The 23,335-nt window shown below is 34.6% G+C and overlaps 3 protein-coding genes across 4 annotated transcripts in view; 1 reads left to right on the top strand and 2 right to left on the bottom strand.

Annotated features, from left to right (window-relative positions):
• The window catches only part of znf185 (zinc finger protein 185 with LIM domain), a 53,145-nt gene extending 39,706 nt beyond the window's left edge, over window positions 1-13,439 (top strand). For both annotated transcript variants that reach the window (XM_067456828.1, XM_067456827.1), the window contains exons 21-25: window positions 10,386-10,454; window positions 10,545-10,595; window positions 10,881-10,973; window positions 12,571-12,673; window positions 12,844-13,439. In XM_067456828.1, the coding sequence (XP_067312929.1) occupies window positions 10,386-10,454; window positions 10,545-10,595; window positions 10,881-10,973; window positions 12,571-12,673; window positions 12,844-12,942 (415 nt within the window). In that variant the 3' untranslated portion in view covers window positions 12,943-13,439. The remainder of the gene's footprint in view (window positions 1-10,385; window positions 10,455-10,544; window positions 10,596-10,880; window positions 10,974-12,570; window positions 12,674-12,843) is intronic.
• Window positions 13,440-13,497: 58 nt separating this feature from the next.
• The window catches only part of fut11 (fucosyltransferase 11 (alpha (1,3) fucosyltransferase)), a 41,352-nt gene continuing 31,514 nt past the window's right edge, over window positions 13,498-23,335 (bottom strand). The window contains exons 2-5 of the mRNA XM_067456830.1: window positions 22,671-22,742; window positions 20,027-20,699; window positions 17,913-18,535; window positions 13,498-14,061 (exon numbers count right to left, since the gene is read on the bottom strand). Coding sequence (XP_067312931.1) covers window positions 13,914-14,061; window positions 17,913-18,535; window positions 20,027-20,692 — 1,437 coding nt within the window. The 5' untranslated portion in view covers window positions 20,693-20,699; window positions 22,671-22,742 and the 3' untranslated portion in view covers window positions 13,498-13,913. The remainder of the gene's footprint in view (window positions 14,062-17,912; window positions 18,536-20,026; window positions 20,700-22,670; window positions 22,743-23,335) is intronic.
• The window catches only part of plp1a (proteolipid protein 1a), a 36,473-nt gene continuing 35,816 nt past the window's right edge, over window positions 22,679-23,335 (bottom strand). The window contains exon 8 of the mRNA XM_067456833.1: window positions 22,679-22,843. The gene's annotated coding sequence lies outside the window, so the exon portion shown is untranslated. The remainder of the gene's footprint in view (window positions 22,844-23,335) is intronic.

Consider the following 23,335-nt stretch of genomic DNA (forward strand, 5'->3'; position numbering starts at 1 on the left):
TTATAAGACCTTTGTAAGACATTTCTAAGACGTTTGTAAAACCGTCTTAAGGCCATTGTAAGACATTTGTAAGACCTTTTTTGGCCTTTGTAAGACATTTGTAAGACCTTTTATGGCCTTTTAAAGACATTTGTAAGACCTTTTAAGACCTTTGTAAGACATTTGTAAGAAATTTGTAAAACCTTCTTAAGGCCATTGTAAGACATTTGTAAGACATTTGTAAGAAATTTGTAAAACCTTCTTAAGGCCATTGTAAGACATTTGTAAGACCTTTTATGGCCTTTTAAGACATTTGTAAGAAATTTGTAAAACCTTCTTAAGGCCATTGTAAGACATTTGTAAGACATTTGTAAGAAATTTGTAAAACCTTCTTAAGGCAATTGTAAGACATTTGTAAGACCTTTTATGGCCTTTTAAGACATGTATAAGACCTTTGTAAGACATTTTAAGACATTTCTAAGAAATTTGTAAAACCTTCTTAAGGCCATTGTAAGACATTTGTAAGACATTTGTAAGACCTTTTTAAGACCTTTTTAAGACATTTTAAGAGCTTTGTAAGAAATTTGTAAGACATTTGTAAGACATTTGTAAAACATTTGTAAGGCATTTGTAAGACATTTATAAGACCTTTGTAAGACATTTATAAGACCTTTGTAAGAAATGTATAAGAAATTTATAAGACCTTTGTAAGAAATTTATAAGACATTTGTAAGACATTTGTAAGACATTTGTAAGACATTTGTAAGACATTTGTAAGACATTTGTAAGACATTTGTAAGACATTTGTAAGACATTTGTAAAACCTTTGTAAGAAATTTATAAGACATTTGTAAAACATTTTAAAACATTTGTAAGACATTTGTAAAACCGTCTTAAAGCCATTGTAAGACCTTTCTAAGACCTTTTAAGAAATTTGTAAGACATTTGTAAGACATTTGTAAGACCTTTGTAAGACCTTTGTAAGACATTTGTCAGACATTTGTCAGACATTTGTAAGACATTTGTAAGACATTTGTAAGACATTTGTAAAACCGCCTTAAGGCCATTGTAAGACATTTGTAAGACCTTTTATGGCCTTTTAAGACATTTGTGAGTCCTTTTAAGACCTTTGTAAGACATTTGTAAGAAATTTGTAAAACCTTCTTAAGGCCATTGTAAGACATTTGTAAGACCTTTTATGGCCTTTTAAGACATTTATAAGACCTTTGTAAGACATTTTAAGACCTTTGTAAGACATTTGTAAAACATTTTAAGACATTTGTAAGACATTTGTAAGACCTTTTATGGCCTTTTAAGACATTTGTAAAACTTTTGTAAGACATTCGGCAGACATTTGTAAGACCTTTTATGGCCTTTTAAGACATTTGTAAAACTATTGTAAGACATTCGGCAGACATTTGTAAAACATTTTAAGACATTTTAAGACCTTTGTAAGACATTTGTAAAACATTTTAAGACCTTTGTAAGACATTTGTAAGACCTTTTATGGCCTTTTAAGACATTTGTAAAACCGTCTTAAGGCCATTGTAAGACATTTGTAAGACCTTTTATGGCCTTTTAAGACATTTGTAAAACTATTGTAAGACATTCGGCAGACATTTGTAAGACATTTTAAGACATTTTAAGACCTTTGTAAGACCTTTTTAAGACATTTGTAAGACATTTGTAAAACATTTTAAGACATTTGTAAGACATTTGTAAGACATTTGTAAAACCTTCTTAAGGCCATTGTTAGACATTTGTAAGACCTTTTATGGCCTTTTAAGACATTTGTAAGACCTTTGTAAGACATTTTAAGACCTTTGTAAGACATTTGTAAAACATTTTAAGACATTTGTAAGACATTTGTAAGACATTTGTAAAACCGTCTTAAGGCCATTGTAAGACATTTGTAAGACCTTTTATGGCCTTTTATGACATTTGTAAAACTATTGTAAGATATTCGGTAGACATTTGTAAGACCTGATAAGACATTTGTAAGACATTCGGCAGACATTTGAAAGACCTTTTAAGACCATTGTAAGACATTTGTAAGACATTTGTAAGAAATTTGTAAAACCTTCTTAAGGCCATTGTAAGATATTTGTAAGACCTTTTATTGCCTTTTAAGTGATTTGTAAAACTATTGTAAGACATTCGGCAGACATTTGTAAGACCTTTGTAAGACATTTGTAAGACCTTTTATGGCCTTTTAAGACATTTGTAAGACCTTTTAAGACCTTTGTAAGAAATTTGTAAAACCTTCTTAAGGCCATTGTAAGACACTTGTAAGACATTTGTAAGACATTTATAAGACCTTTGTAAGACATTTGTAAGACGTTTGTAAAACCGTCTTAAGGCCATTGTAAGACATTTGTAAGACCTTTTATGGCCTTTGTAAGACATTTGTAAGACCTTTTATGGCCTTTTAAGACATATGTAAGACATTTGTAAAACCTTCTTAAGGCCATTGTTAGACATTTGTAAGACATTTTAAGACCTTTGTAAGACATTTGTAAAACATTTTAAAACATTTGTAAGACATTTGTAAAACCGTCTTAAGGCCATTGTAAGACATTTGTAAGACCTTTTATGGCCTTTTAAGACATTTGTAAAACTATTGTAAGACATTCGGTAGACATTTGTAAGACCTTATAAGACATTTGTAAGACATTTGCAAGACCTTTGTAAGACCTTTGTAAGACATTTGTAAGACATTTTAAGACCTTTGTAAGACCTTTTTAAGACGTTTGTAAGACCTTTGTAAGACCTTTGTAAGACCTTTGTAAGACCTTTGTAAGACATTTTAAGACCTTTGTAAGACCTTTGTAAGACCTTTGTAAGACCTTTTTAAGACATTTTAAGAGCTTTGTAAGAAATTTATAAGACATTTATAAGACCTTTGTAAGACATTTTAAGACCCTTGTAAGACATTTGTAAAACATTTTAAGACATTTGTAAAACCGCCTTAAGGCCATTGTAAGACATTTGTAAGACCTTTTATGGCCTTTTAAGACATTTGTAAAACTATTGTAAGACATTCGGCAGACATTTGTAAGACATTTGTAAGAAATTTATAAGATATTTATAAGACCTTTTGTAAGATATTTTAAGCCCTTTGTAAAACATTTTAAGACATTTGTAAGACATTTGTAAGAAATGTATAAGACATTTATAAGACCTTTGTAAGATATTTTAAGCCCTTTGTAAGACATTTGTGAAACATTTTAAGACATTTGTAAGACATTTGTAAAACCTTCTTAAGGCCATTGTAAGACATTTGTAAGACATTTTAAGACCTTTGTAATACCTTTGTAAAACTTACAAAGTTTTTCTTACAAAAACCTTGCCTTATAAGACCTTTGTAAGACATTTCTAAGACGTTTGTAAAACCGTCTTAAGCCCATTGTAAGACATTTGTAAGACCTTTTTTGGCCTTTGTAAGACATTTGTAAGACCTTTTATGGCCTTTTAAAGACATTTGTAAGACCTTTTAAGACCTTTGTAAGACATTTGTAAGAAATTTGTAAAACCTTCTTAAGGCCATTGTAAGACATTTGTAAGACATTTGTAAGAAATTTGTAAAACCTTCTTAAGGCCATTGTAAGACATTTGTAAGACCTTTTATGGCCTTTTAAGACATTTGTAAGACCTTTTATGGCCTTTTAAGACATTTGTAAGAAATTTGTAAAACCTTCTTAAGGCCATTGTAAGACATTTGTAAGACATTTGTAAGAAATTTGTAAAACCTTCTTAAGGCAATTGTAAGACATTTGTAAGACCTTTTATGGCCTTTTAAGACATGTATAAGACCTTTGTAAGACATTTTAAGACATTTCTAAGAAATTTGTAAAACCTTCTTAAGGCCATTGTAAGACATTTGTAAGACATTTGTAAGACATTTGTAAGACCTTTTTAAGACCTTTTTAAGACATTTTAAGAGCTTTGTAAGAAATTTGTAAGACATTTGTAAGACATTTGTAAAACATTTGTAAGGCATTTGTAAGACATTTATAAGACCTTTGTAAGACATTTATAAGACCTTTGTAAGAAATGTATAAGAAATTTATAAGACCTTTGTAAGAAATTTATAAGACATTTGTAAGACATTTGTAAGACATTTGTAAGACATTTGTAAGACATTTGTAAGACATTTGTAAGACATTTGTAAAACCTTTGTAAGAAATTTATAAGACATTTGTAAAACATTTTAAAACATTTGTAAGACATTTGTAAAACCGTCTTAAAGCCATTGTAAGACCTTTGTAAGACCTTTTAAGACATTTGTAAGACATTTGTAAGACATTTTTAAGACCTTTTTAAGACGTTTGTAAGATATTTTAAGACCTTTGTAAGACCTTTTTAAGACATTTTAAGACATTTGTAAGACATTTGTAAGACATTTGTAAGAAATTTATAAGAAATTTGTAAGACATTTATAAGACCTTTGTAAGAAATTTGTAAGACATTTGTAAGACCTTTGTAAGACATTTTAAGACCCTTGTAAGACATTTGTAAAACATTTTAAGACATTTGTAAGACATTTGTAAAACCGTCTTAAGGCCATTGTAAGATATTTGTAAGACCTTTTATTGCCTTTTAAGACATTTGAAAAACTATTGTAAGACATTCGGCAGACATTTGTAAGACCTTATAAGACCTTTGTAAGACCTTTGTAAGACATTTGTAAGACATTTTAAGACCTTTGTAAGACCTTTTTAAGACGTTTGTAAGATATTTTAAGACCTTTGTAAGACCTTTGTAAGACATTTGTAAGACCTTTGTAAGACCTTTTTAAGACGTTTGTAAGACCTTTGTAAGACCTTTGTAAGACATTTTAAGACCTTTGTAAGACCTTTGTAAGACATTTTAAGACCTTTGTAAGACCTTTGTAAGACCTTTTTAAGACATTTTAAGAGCTTTGTAAGAAATTTATAAGACATTTATAAGACCTTTGTAAGACATTTTAAGACCCTTGTAAGACATTTGTAAAACATTTTAAGACATTTGTAAAACCGCCTTAAGGCCATTGTAAGACATTTGTAAGACCTTTTATGGCCTTTTAAGACATTTGTAAAACTATTGTAAGACATTCGGCAGACATTTGTAAGACATTTGTAAGAAATTTATAAGATATTTATAAGACCTTTTGTAAGATATTTTAAGCCCTTTGTAAAACATTTTAAGACATTTGTAAGACATTTGTAAGAAATTTATAAGACATTTATAAGACCTTTGTAAGATATTTTAAGCCCTTTGTAAGACATTTGTGAAACATTTTAAGACATTTGTAAGACATTTGTAAAACCTTCTTAAGGCCATTGTAAGACATTTGTAAGACATTTTAAGACCTTTGTAATACCTTTGTAAAACTTACAAAGTTTTTCTTACAAAAACCTTGCCTTATAAGACCTTTGTAAGACATTTCTAAGACGTTTGTAAAACCGTCTTAAGCCCATTGTAAGACATTTGTAAGACCTTTTTTGGCCTTTGTAAGACATTTGTAAGACCTTTTATGGCCTTTTAAAGACATTTGTAAGACCTTTTAAGACCTTTGTAAGACATTTGTAAGAAATTTGTAAAACCTTCTTAAGGCCATTGTAAGACATTTGTAAGACATTTGTAAGAAATTTGTAAAACCTTCTTAAGGCCATTGTAAGACATTTGTAAGACCTTTTATGGCCTTTTAAGACATTTGTAAGACCTTTTATGGCCTTTTAAGACATTTGTAAGAAATTTGTAAAACCTTCTTAAGGCCATTGTAAGACATTTGTAAGACATTTGTAAGAAATTTGTAAAACCTTCTTAAGGCAATTGTAAGACATTTGTAAGACCTTTTATGGCCTTTTAAGACATGTATAAGACCTTTGTAAGACATTTTAAGACATTTCTAAGAAATTTGTAAAACCTTCTTAAGGCCATTGTAAGACATTTGTAAGACATTTGTAAGACATTTGTAAGACATTTGTAAGACCTTTTTAAGACCTTTTTAAGACATTTTAAGAGCTTTGTAAGAAATTTGTAAGACATTTGTAAGACATTTGTAAGACATTTGTAAGACATTTGTAAAACATTTGTAAGGCATTTGTAAGACATTTGTAAGACATTTATAAGACCTTTGTAAGAAATGTATAAGACATTTGTAAGACATTTGTAAGACATTTGTAAGACATTTGTAAGACATTTGTAAGACATTTGTAAGACATTTGTAAGACATTTGTAAGACATTTGTAAAACCTTTGTAAGAAATTTATAAGACATTTGTAAAACATTTTAAAACATTTGTAAGACATTTGTAAAACCGTCTTAAAGCCATTGTAAGACCTTTGTAAGACCTTTTAAGACATTTGTCAGACATTTGTAAGACATTTGTAAGACATTTGTAAGACCTTTGTAAGACATTTGTCAGACATTTGTAAGACATTTGTAAGACATTTTAAGACATTTGTAAGACATTTGTAAAACCGCCTTAAGGCCATTGTAAGACATTTGTAAGACCTTTTATGGCCTTTTAAGACATTTGTGAGTCCTTTTAAGACCTTTGTAAGACATTTGTAAGAAATTTGTAAAACCTTCTTAAGGCCATTGTAAGACATTTGTAAGACCTTTTATGGCCTTTTAAGACATTTATAAGACCTTTGTAAGACATTTTAAGACCTTTGTAAGACATTTGTAAAACATTTTAAGACATTTGTAAGACATTTGTAAGACCTTTTATGGCCTTTTATGACATTTGTAAAACTATTGTAAGATATTCGGTAGACATTTGTAAGACCTGATAAGACATTTGTAAGACATTTGTAAGACATTTGTAAGACATTTGTAAGACATTTGTAAGACATTTGTAAAACCTTTGTAAGAAATTTATAAGACATTTGTAAAACATTTTAAAACATTTGTAAGACATTTGTAAAACCGTCTTAAAGCCATTGTAAGACCTTTGTAAGACCTTTTAAGACATTTGTCAGACATTTGTAAGACATTTGTAAGACATTTGTAAGACCTTTGTAAGACATTTGTCAGACATTTGTAAGACATTTGTAAGACATTTTAAGACATTTGTAAGACATTTGTAAAACCGCCTTAAGGCCATTGTAAGACATTTGTAAGACCTTTTATGGCCTTTTAAGACATTTGTGAGTCCTTTTAAGACCTTTGTAAGACATTTGTAAGAAATTTGTAAAACCTTCTTAAGGCCATTGTAAGACATTTGTAAGACCTTTTATGGCCTTTTAAGACATTTATAAGACCTTTGTAAGACATTTTAAGACCTTTGTAAGACATTTGTAAAACATTTTAAGACATTTGTAAGACATTTGTAAGACCTTTTATGGCCTTTTATGACATTTGTAAAACTATTGTAAGATATTCGGTAGACATTTGTAAGACCTGATAAGACATTTGTAAGACATTTGTAAGACATTTGTAAGACATTTGTAAGACATTTGTAAGACATTTGTAAAACCTTTGTAAGAAATTTATAAGACATTTGTAAAACATTTTAAAACATTTGTAAGACATTTGTAAAACCGTCTTAAAGCCATTGTAAGACCTTTGTAAGACCTTTTAAGACATTTGTAAGACATTTGTAAGACATTTTTAAGACCTTTTTAAGACGTTTGTAAGATATTTTAAGACCTTTGTAAGACCTTTTTAAGACATTTTAAGACATTTTAAGACATTTGTAAGACATTTGTAAGACATTTGTAAGAAATTTATAAGAAATTTGTAAGACATTTATAAGACCTTTGTAAGAAATTTGTAAGACATTTGTAAGACGTTTTTAAGACATTTGTAAGACCTTTGTAAGACATTTTAAGACCCTTGTAAGACATTTGTAAAACATTTTAAGACATTTGTAAGACATTTGTAAAACCGTCTTAAGGCCATTGTAAGATATTTGTAAGACCTTTTATTGCCTTTTATGACATTTGTAAAACTATTGTAAGATATTCGGTAGACATTTGTAAGACCTGATAAGACATTTGTAAGACCTTTGTAAGACATTTGTAAGACATTCGGCAGACATTTGAAAGACCTTTTAAGACCATTGTAAGACATTTGTAAGACATTTGTAAGAAATTTGTAAAACCTTCTTAAGGCCATTGTAAGATATTTGTAAGACCTTTTATTGCCTTTTAAGTGATTTGTAAAACTATTGTAAGACATTCGGCAGACATTTGTAAGACCTTTTATGGCCTTTTAAGACATTTGTAAGACCTTTTAAGACCTTTGTAAGAAATTTGTAAAACCTTCTTAAGGCCATTGTAAGACACTTGTAAGACACTTGTAAGACATTTGTAAGACATTTATAAGACCTTTGTAAGACATTTTAAGACCTTTGTAAGACATTTGTAAAACATTTTTAAGACATTTGTAAGACGTTTGTAAAACCGTCTTAAGGCCATTGTAAGACATTTGTAAGACCTTTTATGGCCTTTGTAAGACATTTGTAAGACCTTTTATGGCCTTTTAAGACATATGTAAGACATTTGTAAAACCTTCTTAATGCCATTGTTAGACATTTGTAAGACATTTTAAGACCTTTGTAAGAAATTTATAAGACATTTTAAGACCTTTGTAAGACATTTGTAAAACATTTTAAAACATTTGTAAGACATTTGTAAAACCGTCTTAAGGCCATTGTAAGACATTTGTAAGAAATTTGTAAGACCTTCTAAAGGCCATTGTAAGACATTTGTAAGACCTTTGTAAGACATTTGTAAGAAATTTGTAAGACCTTTTATGGCCTTTTAAAACGTTTGTAAGACATTTTAAGACCTTTGTAAGACATTTTAAGACCTTTGTAAGACATTTGTAAAACTGTAAAACCGTAAATCGGACCTGCTCGTTTCTCGACGGGTCGTTCCTGGATGTCTCTAGCCCAACTCGCAGTGCACCTCTTTTTACAGGCTCTCCGGTATGCCACTACTTGGGTCCCGCTTCTCGGGTGAGCATTTGGTCGTCGAGGTTCACGCTCTCCTCGACAAAACCCTGACGGGCTTTTGTAAGAAATTTGTAAAACCTTTGTAAGATATTTTAAGACATTTGTAAGACATTTGTTAGATCTTTTTAAGACATTTTAAGAACTTTGTAAGAAATTTATAAAACCTTCTTAAGGCTTTTGTAAGACATTTGTAAAACCTTTGTCAGACATTTGTAAGACATTTTAAAACCTTTGTCAGACATTTTAAGACCTTTGTAAGACATTTGTAAAGCTTTAAGACATTTGTAACACCTCATTCAGGCCTTTGTGTGACATTTGTAAGACCTTTTAAGACTTTTGTAAGCCATTTGTAAAACCTTTGTAACACGTTTGTAAAACTTTTTTAAGACATTTGTAAATCCTTCTTAAGACCTTTGTAAGACATTTTAAGACCTTTGTAAGACATTTTGGGAGACATCATGACAGGCTTGGGACGTCTGAGTTCATTTTTCAAACTCTGTTTTTTGGAGGATTTTCCTCCAGGGTTGCATCTAAGCACTAAATTCAGGCCCCTGATGGTATGTCCTTCTAAGGGAGGAGCCTCATTTGATGTTTAGTAAGACCTTTTTAAGGCCGTTGTAAGACCATTTTTAAAGATCTTTTTATGCCTTGGTAAGATATTTTGTAAGACATTTGTACTTAGACCTAAAAAGGTCTTATAAAGGTCTTAAAAGGTCTTAAAAAGGTCATTCTGAATGACTATTTTTCAAGATTCTGATTTGTATGCTTTTTCATATATGTCTGTATATATATATATATATATATATATATATATATATATATATATATATATATATATATATATATATATATATATATATATATATAATTCTGTCATCCTTAGTTTTGTATTATGCACACAAACATATGTTCTAACAAATATTCCCCAATCATTTACTTAAATAATATTGACTTCTAGATTATACAATTTGTGCAAGAAATCCGAGTTTCCAACAATGTCTAATTTTGCACTAACATAACTTTGAGGGCTCTTTGAAGTCTTGATAAATCCTACAGAGGATGTTATTTACCCAAAAAAGAGCAATTATAATGCCATTTTTTTTTTGTATATTGACCCTTTAATTTATTGTGTATATTGGTCAAAGAGGCTAAACTAGATTTTCCTGTTTAGCATGGAAAACAAATATAGGACAGGTTTACTAGGATAACAGCTAAAGAAATATAGCCCTGCTTTACATCTTGAGTTACTCCATTGTTTCTTGAAAGATCTGCCTGAAATAATGCCTTGACCAAGACAAATGCTTTAAAAACTGCAACTTTCTCCCATATCTTCACCATTAACTTATGTTTCTGTAGATCACAACTGTAATTACACATGATTTACATAAGAGCACAGGAGAAGCTTCTACTGTCTAATCGGAGACGAGATTACTCACATACTCAATATTTTGTCTTGTAGTACCAAAACCAGCACTAAAACGGTGGAGACTTCAGTCCAGGAGAAGTTACCAGAGTCTGAGTCCAAGAAGTATGTGCTCTTCTAATGAAAGCCAGTTGCTTATCCTGTTTTATTATCATCCTGTTGAATGACTGATCATCTTTGTTCTCTGTTTGTTAGGGGGTTTGTCTTTGTTAAGGAATATGTGGATAATTCAGAAAATGATGGCAGGTAAGCTGGAGGCTTCATTTTCTTTTATTAATTGTGATTTTTTGCAATTGGTTTGATTTAAGACTCAACACAGTAGCAAAATCGCTTGTAACAGAAATAGAAAGTAACAGAAATATTCCGAAAATCTGATTTAAAACAACCATGACCTGCATAACGCTCAATAGGCTTGTGTACAGTGATGCACAAAATGAATCAGATCAGGACCTGGAATAAATATCACTGTTACACATCATACCATAGATCATTGAACATCTACCATAAACATGATTTTCTTCCCTCATATAGCACTGTCAACTATTCTCCATATAACAGCTCAGACTATGTGTCTTCAACATCCTCCAGCTACAACTACAGCAGTCCAAGCAGCTACTCATCCAGGTAACGTCACACAACATACAGTATGACACACATACAGAGACCATGACATCTACAGATGTCTGGAGTTATTCTGAACTTATGAATGTACACTCATGCACATTCATGCCTTCTGTGGCAATTGCATAATGTAGCATTATATGTGACCCTGGACCACAAAAAACAGTCATCAGGGATGATTGAGATAATGAGAATAAAGGCATTTTCCACTTATGTGTGGTTTTGTTAGGACAATATTTGAAAATCTGGAATCTGAGGGTGCAAAAAATTATCTAAATATTGAGAAATTCTTCTTTAAAGTGGTCCTAATGAAGTCCTCAGCAATGCATATTACTACTAATAATACTTTTTTATATATTTATAGTAGGCAATGTACTAAATATCTTCATGGAACATGATCTTAATATCCTAATGATTTTTGGCATTAAAAGAAAATTGGATAATTTTGTCCCATACAATGTATTGTTGGCTATTGCCTCAAATATACCTGTGAGATTATGACTGGTTTTGTGGTCACACACATTATACAGATTGTTTTAAGAGTAATTTAGGGCTGGGTACATATCCCAATTCAAGTGAATTTCTATTCATAAACTTGGTTTATGATTTAGTTTTATTCAATATCGATTAATTGGGATATATATCATGTAGAGTACATGGCAAATTTTCTCAAAGAAAAAACCCCTCTCAACTAATGCTGTAAAATATACAGGGAACTAGTGCTGTCAAAATATTTTCAGCGGTTGAAACACTAACCACGTTTCCATTACAGATTTATGCAAAAAGCTTGTGATATTTTCTTAATGTCGATAAAAAAAAAAATAATAATTGGAATTTCCAATGTTATGCGACTAAGACTTTTTGTTTTTCCTTCTCGCGATAAGCCATTTCAAAGAGTATGCCACATATATTGGTACTCAAAAAAAAAAAAATTGGTGCTATATGGCACTAAAAGTGGTTCTAGGCTCACAATCATAGGGACATTTAGTGCTATATAGCACTGTACATCATTGTCAAATGGTGCTATGTAGGACCCATAAGAGGTGCCATATCACATTTTATTTCTTAATAAAATGCAATATAGCACCAATTTAGAAAATATTCAAATCTGATCCTGCACAAAAACTAGCAATGCATCAAAGTCAATGTTGTTCCTAATCTCTCAAATGTTCAAGACTGTGATAGGAGGTCCACAAACCCTTTTGATATTGAAAATTAATACATTTGTATTCTAATCTCCAAATCAGTAACATCATTTATAAAAATGGTAATTAAAGAGTTAAAATCCTGGAATATTTGTTCAAACATTCAGTAGTTTAAATCAGGACTGAGGTTGGTAAACAGATTTATGCAAAAAACAATATTGCCTAAGAAAAAAATGATCCGATACATTTCTACAGCAGTTTAATTTAGTGGATGGTTCCATCCCAGACATAACGAAAGGGTCGTGAATTTGAACAATACACAAGGGTAAAGATTTGATATGTTCTTCAAAATGAGAGTTGATTTGAACCCAGCCCTAGTGTCGCTTTTGCTAGTGAGTAAACAGGAAGTTTTTTTGTCACATGAGCCCTAACTAATGACCTCATTTTGTCTTTAGAAGAGACGAGACTCCCTGTACATACTGTGGAGAACTGGTGGGAAATGATGCCAAAATCACCATTGAGCACCTGAACATATCCTGTCACCCATCCTGCTTTAAGGTACGCAACAATATCCGCTCACACAAAGACGCTTTCTTTCCCAGACACCTCTTTAAATTGTATGGCACAATATGCTGGATGTATGTAGTCTTGTTTGGGATACACTACCCTCCTGTACTTAATGATCTATGACAACATGCATATTGAGTTTCTTCTCCCCCCTACCCTAGTGTGGCATCTGCAGTAAACCGATGGGAGATCTGCTCTACAACATGTTCCTCCACCGTGGGACGGTTCACTGCGAGAGCTGCTATTCCAATGTGCTCTAAAGGGTTCAGATAACACCGCCAGAAATCCCCCTCAGCAATACGGACCACTAGCTTATTTGAGGAGGAATGACTTTTACTGACCCAAAACAAGTTCCTCTTCTCTATTACTTACCACTGGAATACCTTCTGAATATAAAAGGTTTTTTTTAGTGTTAGAATAGTAGGAACGCTTGTTGCAGGGATTTTTTTTTTAATTCTGTTCCTTTAAATATTTAGACGCAAGAATGTATTTGTCTTTATTGTATTTAATCAGAAAGCATTTTGAAGAAATTATATTACCGTTTAATTATGAACATGTATCCTGCATCACAACTCACAATTACTGTAATGCAACATTCTCATGAATAAAGTTATTCTCATTTTAATGTTTCTTTACAAGAAAATATATAAATACTGCATAAAAATAATGCGGTATGCAAACACTACAGCTATAAACAACATGTCTCCGAAGTTTTACAGGAGAATCTCATGCCAAAAAAAAAAAATCAGCAAAACATTGTTACATTTTGCTTATAGAAAATTACTTATTCAGGACTTTGCCAACAAACCTCCACCCCAAATTTCCATTACTGTAATGTAGGGTAAATTTGAAATTGCTGTATTTTCAAAAAGAAAACACCTTGATATGTAAAAATATATTTTTAGAAAATATAGTGAAAAATAGTCACTCCACATAATGGTGATTTTGTAGTGAAATGTGACCTGACGTGTTTTGTGAGTCTCTTAAAACTATCACGCATATAAAATGCAATAACTTCAGTGATTTCCTTCTGTGAAGAGCTGCTAGCAAGCCTGAGTGACTGTGAGATGCTCGGAGTAACATTCCCTACGAACACACAATACTGATGGGAAATATCAACATTGCATTCAGTTCAAAACATCAAAAATGATTCTTGTGTGCACAGACTTCAAGAACGGCTCTTCTGCCGTGGGTGGATTGCCAAAAATATGTCCATCTTGAGCTGATCCTCTCACGGGCCCCTGGCTCTCCTCAGAGCGATGCTCTGTATGTGCTGCCACAGTAACGATGGCTCGGACACATTGTGTCTGATGAGCGACTCCAGACCCTCTGCCTGATCCAGACTCTGCCAGTAGTCCTGCGGCCACATCTGGAGCCAGCTGATGACAAACACACGACACAGTCACATTACTGCCGATGCTTCAGAACAACATGAAACAGCAGTCGCAACACTTAACTCAGCATGCAATGGTCTCTTAGGGTGTGTTCAAACTTTTAATTAAATTCTCTTAGGGCGTGTTCACACCAGACCATCAGACTAAAAAGATATGGACGTAATGTCCATGACGTTACCCATGGCATTCTGAAGAGCATTACTAAAGTGTAATGTAGAGACGAGCTGACTGTTGCCATCTTAGCAGCACATCACACCCAAATAACAGAAAATGGGCAAATGTGCAGGACGTGGGTGGAGCTTAGGTGTGGTGATGACTAACAGGCAGCAGACAAACGGCTATCCACCTGTCACACAAAGTGGCCACGCCCTTAATTATGCTAAACATAAAGGCTTTATATAATGTAAACAAATGAGTTATAAAGAAATGTACCCCCTTCAAAGTCATCATGAAGGGCAAAATTAGCCGAATGACCAAACCCCCAAATTGTACCAGGCTGTAAACGTTTTTTTTCTGCTGTAAAGTTGTGCATTTTAACATGGGGCTCAATGTGATTCTGCTCCTTTCTGCAGCCTGTCTCTAGTGGCCAGTTGATGAATTGCAGTTTAAGTTTACACTTTTAATTAACCTAAAACAATGCTGTGTGCTGGGCTAAATGTGCTTGTTGTTATGCGTTACTGCATGTGATGGTATTTTGACTAGAGATGGTAATTTTTGCCAGTTTCTCGTTTTGATCATTGATAGGTAGGGCTGGGCGATATGGCCCCCCAAAAAAATCCCCGATTTTTTCACTAAAAATTCGATTTACGATTTAAAACGATTTTTCCCCCCTCCTACTTAAAATCAATCTGCAGATGACAAAGAAATTGTTCAAAACAAGTTTTAAGTTTATTTTGTTTAGGTAAAATTAAATATTTGCGGCTTGGTAGAAGTGCCTACCTGGGGTGCAAAACTTTCAGCATGTGAATAACCCCGACTATTCCACAGTATAAATGGGCACCATTTATTTATCTTTTGCATTATACAGTATACATATCAAAGGTTTATGAATTGATATGCAGATAAAATTAACTTTTATTAACAACAGTAATGTGCAAAAAAAGTATAGGGAAAATTTTAATGTTATGCTCTTATTAAATATAGATTAGCATAGTTCTTCAATAGTCTCACACTGAACTGATCGACAGCTTCAGTGATTATTAAAGGAGCTCTTTACTTTACTGTAATTTAGTCACAATTTGAAGAAAAGTTTAGTTTTTCCTGAGACTGTGACTTCGTACTTTTCTCCATACATTAGGGAGTGGAAATCGCTAATAAATCAATAAGTGCTCTTCTGCTGGTTATAGTGGTGGGCATTTCATATCTTTTTTAAAATAAAAATGCTACAAAATGGATTACACATTTTAAAAAAATAAACTAAAAAAAACATTCCACTATTTCTTTCACAAGACCCCCTTTAAACTTTTAGTTTTACAAACCATCACATTAAAAATAACATTACAATCTTTACAATATTTAGAGCTTTGAAGTGCTGGAAATAAGTGTGAAGCTCTTGAAAACCATTGGAAAGTGCTTGAATTTCGATCTCAAAAGGTTGTACTAATCCTGAAATAAATAATGACAACAACAACATTAAATCCATGTGGTTTTACTACATTAAATCATGGTGAATGTTGGTGATTTGTGACTGAAACCCCTGACCTTCGCTCAGCTCTGTTTGATCTGATATCTGTGGTTTATAACAGAATTGTCCGCCGACCGCTTCCACTAGATCACAGTAGCGATGGTGTGTTGATTTAAACGGTCTCTCACTGGATCACCAGCGCTGCAGTGTATCGTGTCTGTCACGAGATTGGCCCGTGTGTGAGCTCGCGCTGCGTTCGTGTCAGCGCAGCTTTAAATGAGTATAGCGCCTAGCGCGGTTCCGTTCAGACTTCAAACACACTTTGCAGCGGGTATTGTTAACTGTTCTGTGAAAAACTGAACCAATTACGAATGACACTGTATGTTGACGCTATCCTTGTTGTTTGTGTGTACCTCTGTGACAAACGCGCGCGGGGAGTGCTGAGCCATTACGGGAGCCCAGAGGGGAGCGTCTGCGGATTTTAAAGAGAAAACCGATTTTCATTCACAAAAATCGTCGTAAACTAAAAACTCGAATTAATCCATAAAATCGATTTATCGCCCAGCCCTATTGATAGGTCATAATTGATGAATTATGAAAACTAATACAAAACATTACGTCTCAAATAACCCAGTCAATAATCTTGGGCTTTGCATTTGAGCTGAACCTGTAAATACACACCACCCTGCAGAGCTTTGCTAGCTGGTTAATAAACCCAACCAAACGCGTCCTATATGAGATGAATCAGATATAGACAACATAAAAGTAATCTTACAATTACGAGTGTGAACTTGTCCACGCTAGTCAGACTTAACTCTCATTGTGGATTTACTTTACCAGCTGATACACAGGGAACTAGAGCACAGAGAATTCACAACACCCATCACAATTGTGTTCTCATTATAATGCTATGCGTGACAGATTGGCGCTGCATATCTTGCCCTCGAAGGGATATTTCACCCAAAAATGAGCCTGTGATGTTTATCTGCTGACCCCCAGGACATCCAAGATGTAGGTGTGTTTGTTTCTTCAGGAGAACACAAAAAGATTTTAGATGAGGTAAAAAATAACAAATACTGTTGTGTTTCTCGCAGAAACTGGTTGTTTCGTGTCCTAAGACATTAATGTGTTGCCACGAGCCGCAGGGTTTAATATGGATTCGTATGTCTGTGTGTTTTTTTACTCTCATAGAAATACACCCCATTGACAAGAATTTTACACTGCAAAAAGCGTTGGGCTTAGGAAAAATAATCTTAATTTAATCAGAAAACAAGATTATATTGCTTATTTTAAGCAAAAGCTCACTTAATTTTGAATTAATTACCCCCAAAACAAGACAAAAACTTTTGCTTGTCTAGTAAATGCTTCTTAGCGTAAGAATTTTTGTAGATATTTGGACTTAAAACAGGACAAAAATACTAAGTAAGAAAAGTGGTGTGAGTTAAAAATCTTCATTTGTGTTCTCCTGAAGAAACAAACACACCTACATCTCGGATGCCTTGGGGGTCAGCAGATTAACATCACACTCTCATTTTTGGGTAAACTATCCCTTTAACTGTATTTCATGATCAAAGTGATTCCAGGCCTCACTGCAGTGCATGCTTTCAAATCCACTTTCACTATTTCTACGGTCTGCTAACGCTAACCAATCAGACGGTCACTCACTCACTGGTTCTCAGATGATGTTATGATTGAATGAAGCCCTCAGGTACTGCCGCCGCAAATGCCATAATAACTAATTGTTCCGTCACACACACAAACAAAGATCTGCTGCGGGGAGATGCGGTTCTGACCTCTTTAGGGTCGCATTTTCCTGTTTTTCGTTCGTTTACATGTCTTTGTTCCATGTTGCGTTCACATTTAAGTCAAATTGCAGCAGAGTTCATTTGGAAGAGGAGCGAGACCCACCTTTACACACACTGATTCAAATGAACAGCACGAACAGAGCGATTGCGCGAGGGTTCATTTCTATCCAACCAAACAAGTGTGAACACACCCTAAAGCTGATGATACACAGGGCAACTTTTTGAGCAATGTTGCCGGGCAACGATGTTTCTGTGGGATTTTTCCCATTGGGAATTTCCCATTCTCAATGGAAAGTGCCCAAGCAACATCTTTCAGCAAAATTGCTCAAAAGGTTGCCCTGTGTATCATCAGCTTTAGAGTGAAATACACAGCTTTAATAAAATGGTGGCGAATGAAAGCGGTTTACCTGTCATTTGAGTCGATGCTTTCCACAGGGCCGTATCCAGGACTAGGCAGCGGGCAGCCCATGTGTGAGCTGTCGGCCATCTTTGGTAGAGGAGGCGGGATCTGTTTTGGGTTCTTCCGGTGTGCTTTCACTGCTGCCAGACGCTCGTTCTCTCGGTCGCACACGAAACACTCAAAGCCGTTCAGATAGTTTGGTTTACTCATGTCATTGACGCCCCACTCTCGGCTCTCCAGCCCCTCCAGCAGACGCAGGTTCGTGATCCGGCTGGGCGTTTTGTACTCCAGATAACGTGAATACTCCTCGTCGTCCTGATCCAGAGCCTTGATGAACTCCGCCAGCTCTTGTGGAGAGGGGAAATCATCGACGAGGATAGCGGAGCGGTTGTTTGGCAGCCAGTCAGCCACCGATGAGGAGCCCCTGTAAACGGGAACGCAGCCCTGGTGCATGGGCCGCCACAGCTTCTCAGTCATGTAGTCTGGGCACAGGCCGTTTTCCAGGGCCAGGTGGAACTTATAACGGCCGACGAAGCTCATGAAGCGCCGGTCCTCACCAGTGGCTGTGCTGGTGTCCTCCAGATGTTCAGGTAGGGCTCGGTTGTTCAGGCACTTCCCATAAGAGTCAATCTGAGGAGACGACAAGTTATGAGTTTTAAAGCCAAACACACAGCCTTTCATTTGATAGTGTGTGCGAACAAAGACACACGACATCTGTAGCTGCGGTGTGTCATGACATTACTATAAAATTCAAATATTATTAATTTTCATAGTTGCATCGTTTTGATTTGAACAATTATTGATCAATTGATCAATTACTATTAAAATTCTCTCACAAATTTTTGCTATCTCAATGTATTTTTTACAATGGGGTATGGATTAAATTGGATAATGTTCTTTGTAAAAAATTCAATAGCGTACAGATGAAACTATTAAAGTTACTCAAGTTGATCAGTCAAGAGCAGTTGATCGTTTGTCTTTTTGTAGTTTGAATAACAAATGACTGCGGTCCCTTTAAGACTAACGGACGCATGGATGCTCCTGTAACTCGTTCTTCCTGAACTGTTTGCGACTGTGTTTACGTTAATACTCTTCCAGATGTGCACTGATTATTCTGTGTATTTGACCAATAAGCAGCTGGAAAAAGAAGCAAATGTTTGCACTTGTATGTCAGAGGCGGCTTTATAACGGTAGGCTGTGTGTGTGCGCTTCAGATGTGAGCACAAAATCTGCGGGGATTAGTAGAATTAATTTATGTGCAATCCCGCGTGAAATTCAGACCAAACACACACTAACACTAACACACTGTCATGAGGAAAAAGTCCAGCAGAACGCGCGTTCGCCGTGCTCAGAGGTTAACCGGGCGGAGTGAGAATATGCCGGTGTGTGTGTCAGCTCGCTTTCGGTCAGAGAGGAGAGCGCAGCTGGTATCGATACTGTAAAAACGGAGAATCGTATCGTTTCAGATATTCCAGTAGATACATATCGAAATATCGTTATTTTTGACAACACTACTTTCGATTTCGGTTCTTTTCGATTCTCGATTCCGATTCTTTGAGGGGTGGAGTCAAAAATTTACTGTCAATAGATATTTTTTTTATATAATATTTTTTTTGTCCGTGTATTGAAAGTCTATAATCAAAAAATTCTTCTGACGAGATCACGTTATATGATAAAGCTTTTAAGCTTTTTCTCATATATAATTATTGATAAATGATTATTAAAATTCTCTCTCAAATATTTGCTTACTCAGTGATTTTTTTTTACAGCGGGTTAATTGTGTTGCAATAGCCTACACACAGCACAAGGAAGCTTGATTTCGAATGGTAAATTGAATTTAAAAAGACGAGTAAACAGTAATAAAATAAGAACAAATAAACAGATTACAAACAATAGCACAAATAAGTACAATAGATTAATAAATAAATGACATAGACCGCTTTATTTTTTCAGGTAGGTCTAACATTTAGGTGAGAAACTGAATAAAAAAATAACAAATAACTGCTGTCCCTTTAAGACCTAACGTACGGATGGATCCTAAACACTACAATCATTTGAATATACTTTTTTTTCTACTGATACAAAGCCATATGCTAAATGCTAAAGGTTAGCAGTGCTTACCTCTATATACTTCATGAGCTCTTGAACGTAGCGGTCCCGGTCTGAAGGCACATCGCAGTGGGACTGCATGTAGAGCACAGGGGCGAGCCCGGCCCGTCTCCAGCGGTTCTTCTCCTGCAGAGAGACCGCGGTCGGCGTCAGAAGATAATCCAGCGAGGGCAACCACTGCAGCGTTAAAGGATAGTCCGACTCCCTCCTGAACGTGGCCGTGTAGTTAAACAGCCTGATCCCAACGCTGTGAGACAGAAGGTAGTTATTCATGGGAGACTCTTCGTGGAAAAGCGCCCAAGTTTGATGGCGCATGCGTGGCAGCGGAGCCTCGTAGGCACGGAAGTCTGTGCCGTAGAAAATAACGGATGCCGTGCGACGATACAGCTGGACTTTGCGGTTGCTTGTGACCAGGCAGGATGAGCGGGCGCAGTCCACACGCTCCGTATCTCCAGGGAAGTGTGGGAATAGGTTGGAGCTCCACCACAGAAGGATGGGCAGCTCTTTATTGGGCCGAGGGTCGGTGTTTCCGGGGCCACGGTAGGTGCTGACGGTGGCAAACTCCATGTCAGTGAGGGCACTCTGGGGCTGGAAAACACCACCGTCCCCCGTATCCACTGGCCCCTGTGCCCGGCAACACAGCAGGACCGCCACAATAAACCACAGCGGGAGCGCCATAGTCAACCTGAGGAAGAACAGACAGCGGAATTAAACCTTTCTCACTTAAAAACAAAAGCTTCAATCATCTTTTCTTCCCTATTGTGCCGTATGCGAGTGAAACGCTTCTCAAACAAGAACAAATGTAGGGCCTGCTTGACTTTTTTAACTGATTGGATCGTTGTGATTTGCTATTGGTGGAGCTCATGTGACTGACAGGCAGGTGTGTAAAGTAACGAATTACAAATACTCTCATTAGAGTAGAGTAGAGTAGAGTAGCCTTTATTGTCATTGTACTGTGGCAGTAACGAAATTTAGGGTGCTCCCACAGAGCCACCCTTGCACCACACAGACAAATAAAAACACATAATATACATAAAACACAACAACCAAATAAAGAGTTAAAAAAAATCATAAGTGTCTATAGTTCAGTATCAAGTGCAGGTAGAGGGAGGTGACTGATTGTCTGCTCTTCAGAGCGGTACGAGGTAGTTAAAAAAGGAGGCTTATGTATGCAAGTGTCCCTGGATATTGACAGTACGTATGGCCCAGGGTAAAAAACTGTTCATCAGCCTGCTAGTGTGCGATTTGGTTGACCTATAGCGTCTCCCTGAGGGCAACAGATCAAACAGGGGGTAGGCAGGGTGTGTGGGGTCACTTGTAATTACTGTAATGGAGTAGTTTTTCTCAGAAATTGCACTTTTTTAAAGTAGTGTAAAAACATTTTAAGTGCTGTATCGGTACTTTTACTGTGCTATTTTCCCTAAACCTGCCGTCGCCACATTATGTTTATTTTTTACCTGTCAACGTGATTGGCCAAGACAAATAATCAGCCCTGTGTCTCCATGCGTCACGCATGTGACTCCTGTCAAATTAACCCTAGCCCTAGGAATTAATCCTGTATGATGACTGAAATCATGAAATTGCCTAAAACAATTACAAAAAATATACTGCAGAATATAACATTGTAGTCCATGTATATAACAAATAATTTTCATTAAACATCAGATTTATATTTAAATCATGCTTATTTTTTTTATTGCAAGCAAAAATAAAATGGTAAAAAATTGTGAGTTACTCGATTCTGATATCTTAAGTGTTCTTTTTACAGAGAAAACATCCACTGAAATTAAAGCAGTACAGTGAATGCATCTTGAAAAAAAAGAATTCTGCTTTTTTTACGTAAAATGTTAATGTACAACGCTTTGCAACCTTTTTTAATTAACCGCAAAAAAACCTCTACAGAATGGTTGTCATAAATGTTACCAGATTATTGGTTGCCTTCTCAAATATATTATGGCTGTATTTTTAGTGCCAAACAGTCAAAAAATATTCTTGGAAAACATTTGGGATAATGTACACTAGTCAAAAAATATATAAAACGCTGATCTAGAGGGGTTTTTTAAATAAAGATTTTATCCAGAAATCTTACATATTGTGCCTTTAAAGCAATATATTATGTGCATGATTGCATTGTTGTTTGTTCTGTTGTATTTATTGGTCCTATTTCTTGTCATTTGTTTATTTGAACTATAGTTAGTATAGTATTTTTTAGCTTTGGTATATCGAAATTAAAATTTGTAAAATTACACTGGCAATGTTATCTTAACATTTTGCAGTCGTAACACCCTATCGGGAGAAAATGTAACATGGCCAAAAACAAATGAATTCATTACTATTATTTTTTAGCAAGGTGAATGAAAACTTTGGTCAAGTTAAAAAAAATAAAAATAAATCTGAAGCACTGAAAAATCCAGTTAACTATTTAGCATTTGATAAACATGCAGTGAACAAACAGAAAGCCTGTATTTTAAGCATTTTAGGTCTCAAATATTAATACGGTGCCTGATTTAAACAGCACAGAAATTCAGTAAGCAGCCTACATAGCATCATATGCATCTATTATTTCCAAAAACGCCTTCTGGTTACAAGCACAGCCGAAGAACAATCTACACACACGTTTCCCACAAAGAGACGCTCGTTTGCCATGTTTTCTTACTTCAGTTCATGACAGAAGCATGTTGTGATGCTGCTTTCGGTGGGAAAGGTTTCCCTCCTGCAGGATCAGGATCAGGATAGACGTCTATGGGATAAACACAGGAGTAGTGTTGAATGCTCTTCCTGCTTTGAGGAATGAGAGTGGGAAAAGCCGAGCAGTACTGACACCTAGAGCTCGGGGTGAGAAGCAGCAGAAGAAATGATGCATGAAATTCTTATATCACGTTAATTTAACTTGTTTAAATTACATACACTTATAGGCCTACATAAAAAAATATTTTGCTGAACACACTATTATTGAATTTACAGTAAAGGACAGAGTTATCAAAATTAAATCCATAAAACAAAGAAAAAAAATACATCTTTCAAAAAATGAGTTTCAAAACGTCTCACTTTACGATAGTTCTTTATCGAGATTAACTTGTCAGTAAAATAAAATCTTTAAGTCAGTGAAACAGTCTTAAATTTTGCTTTGTGTATGATATTTTCCAAATAAAATTAAATATTGTAAATATCTAATAAACCAGTATCACGTAGTACACAAAACCATGTATCCGTTAAGTAAAAAACTTTTAAACACACAAAAATAATAATAATGAACCTTTGGATTAAAATTAAATTGAGTGATTGCAACAGATTTTTTTATTTTATTTTATTAGGTTTATC

This window comes from Pseudorasbora parva, chromosome 11 (genome assembly GCF_024679245.1).
Source record: "Pseudorasbora parva isolate DD20220531a chromosome 11, ASM2467924v1, whole genome shotgun sequence".
NCBI classification, from domain to species: Eukaryota; Metazoa; Chordata; class Actinopteri; order Cypriniformes; family Gobionidae; genus Pseudorasbora; species Pseudorasbora parva.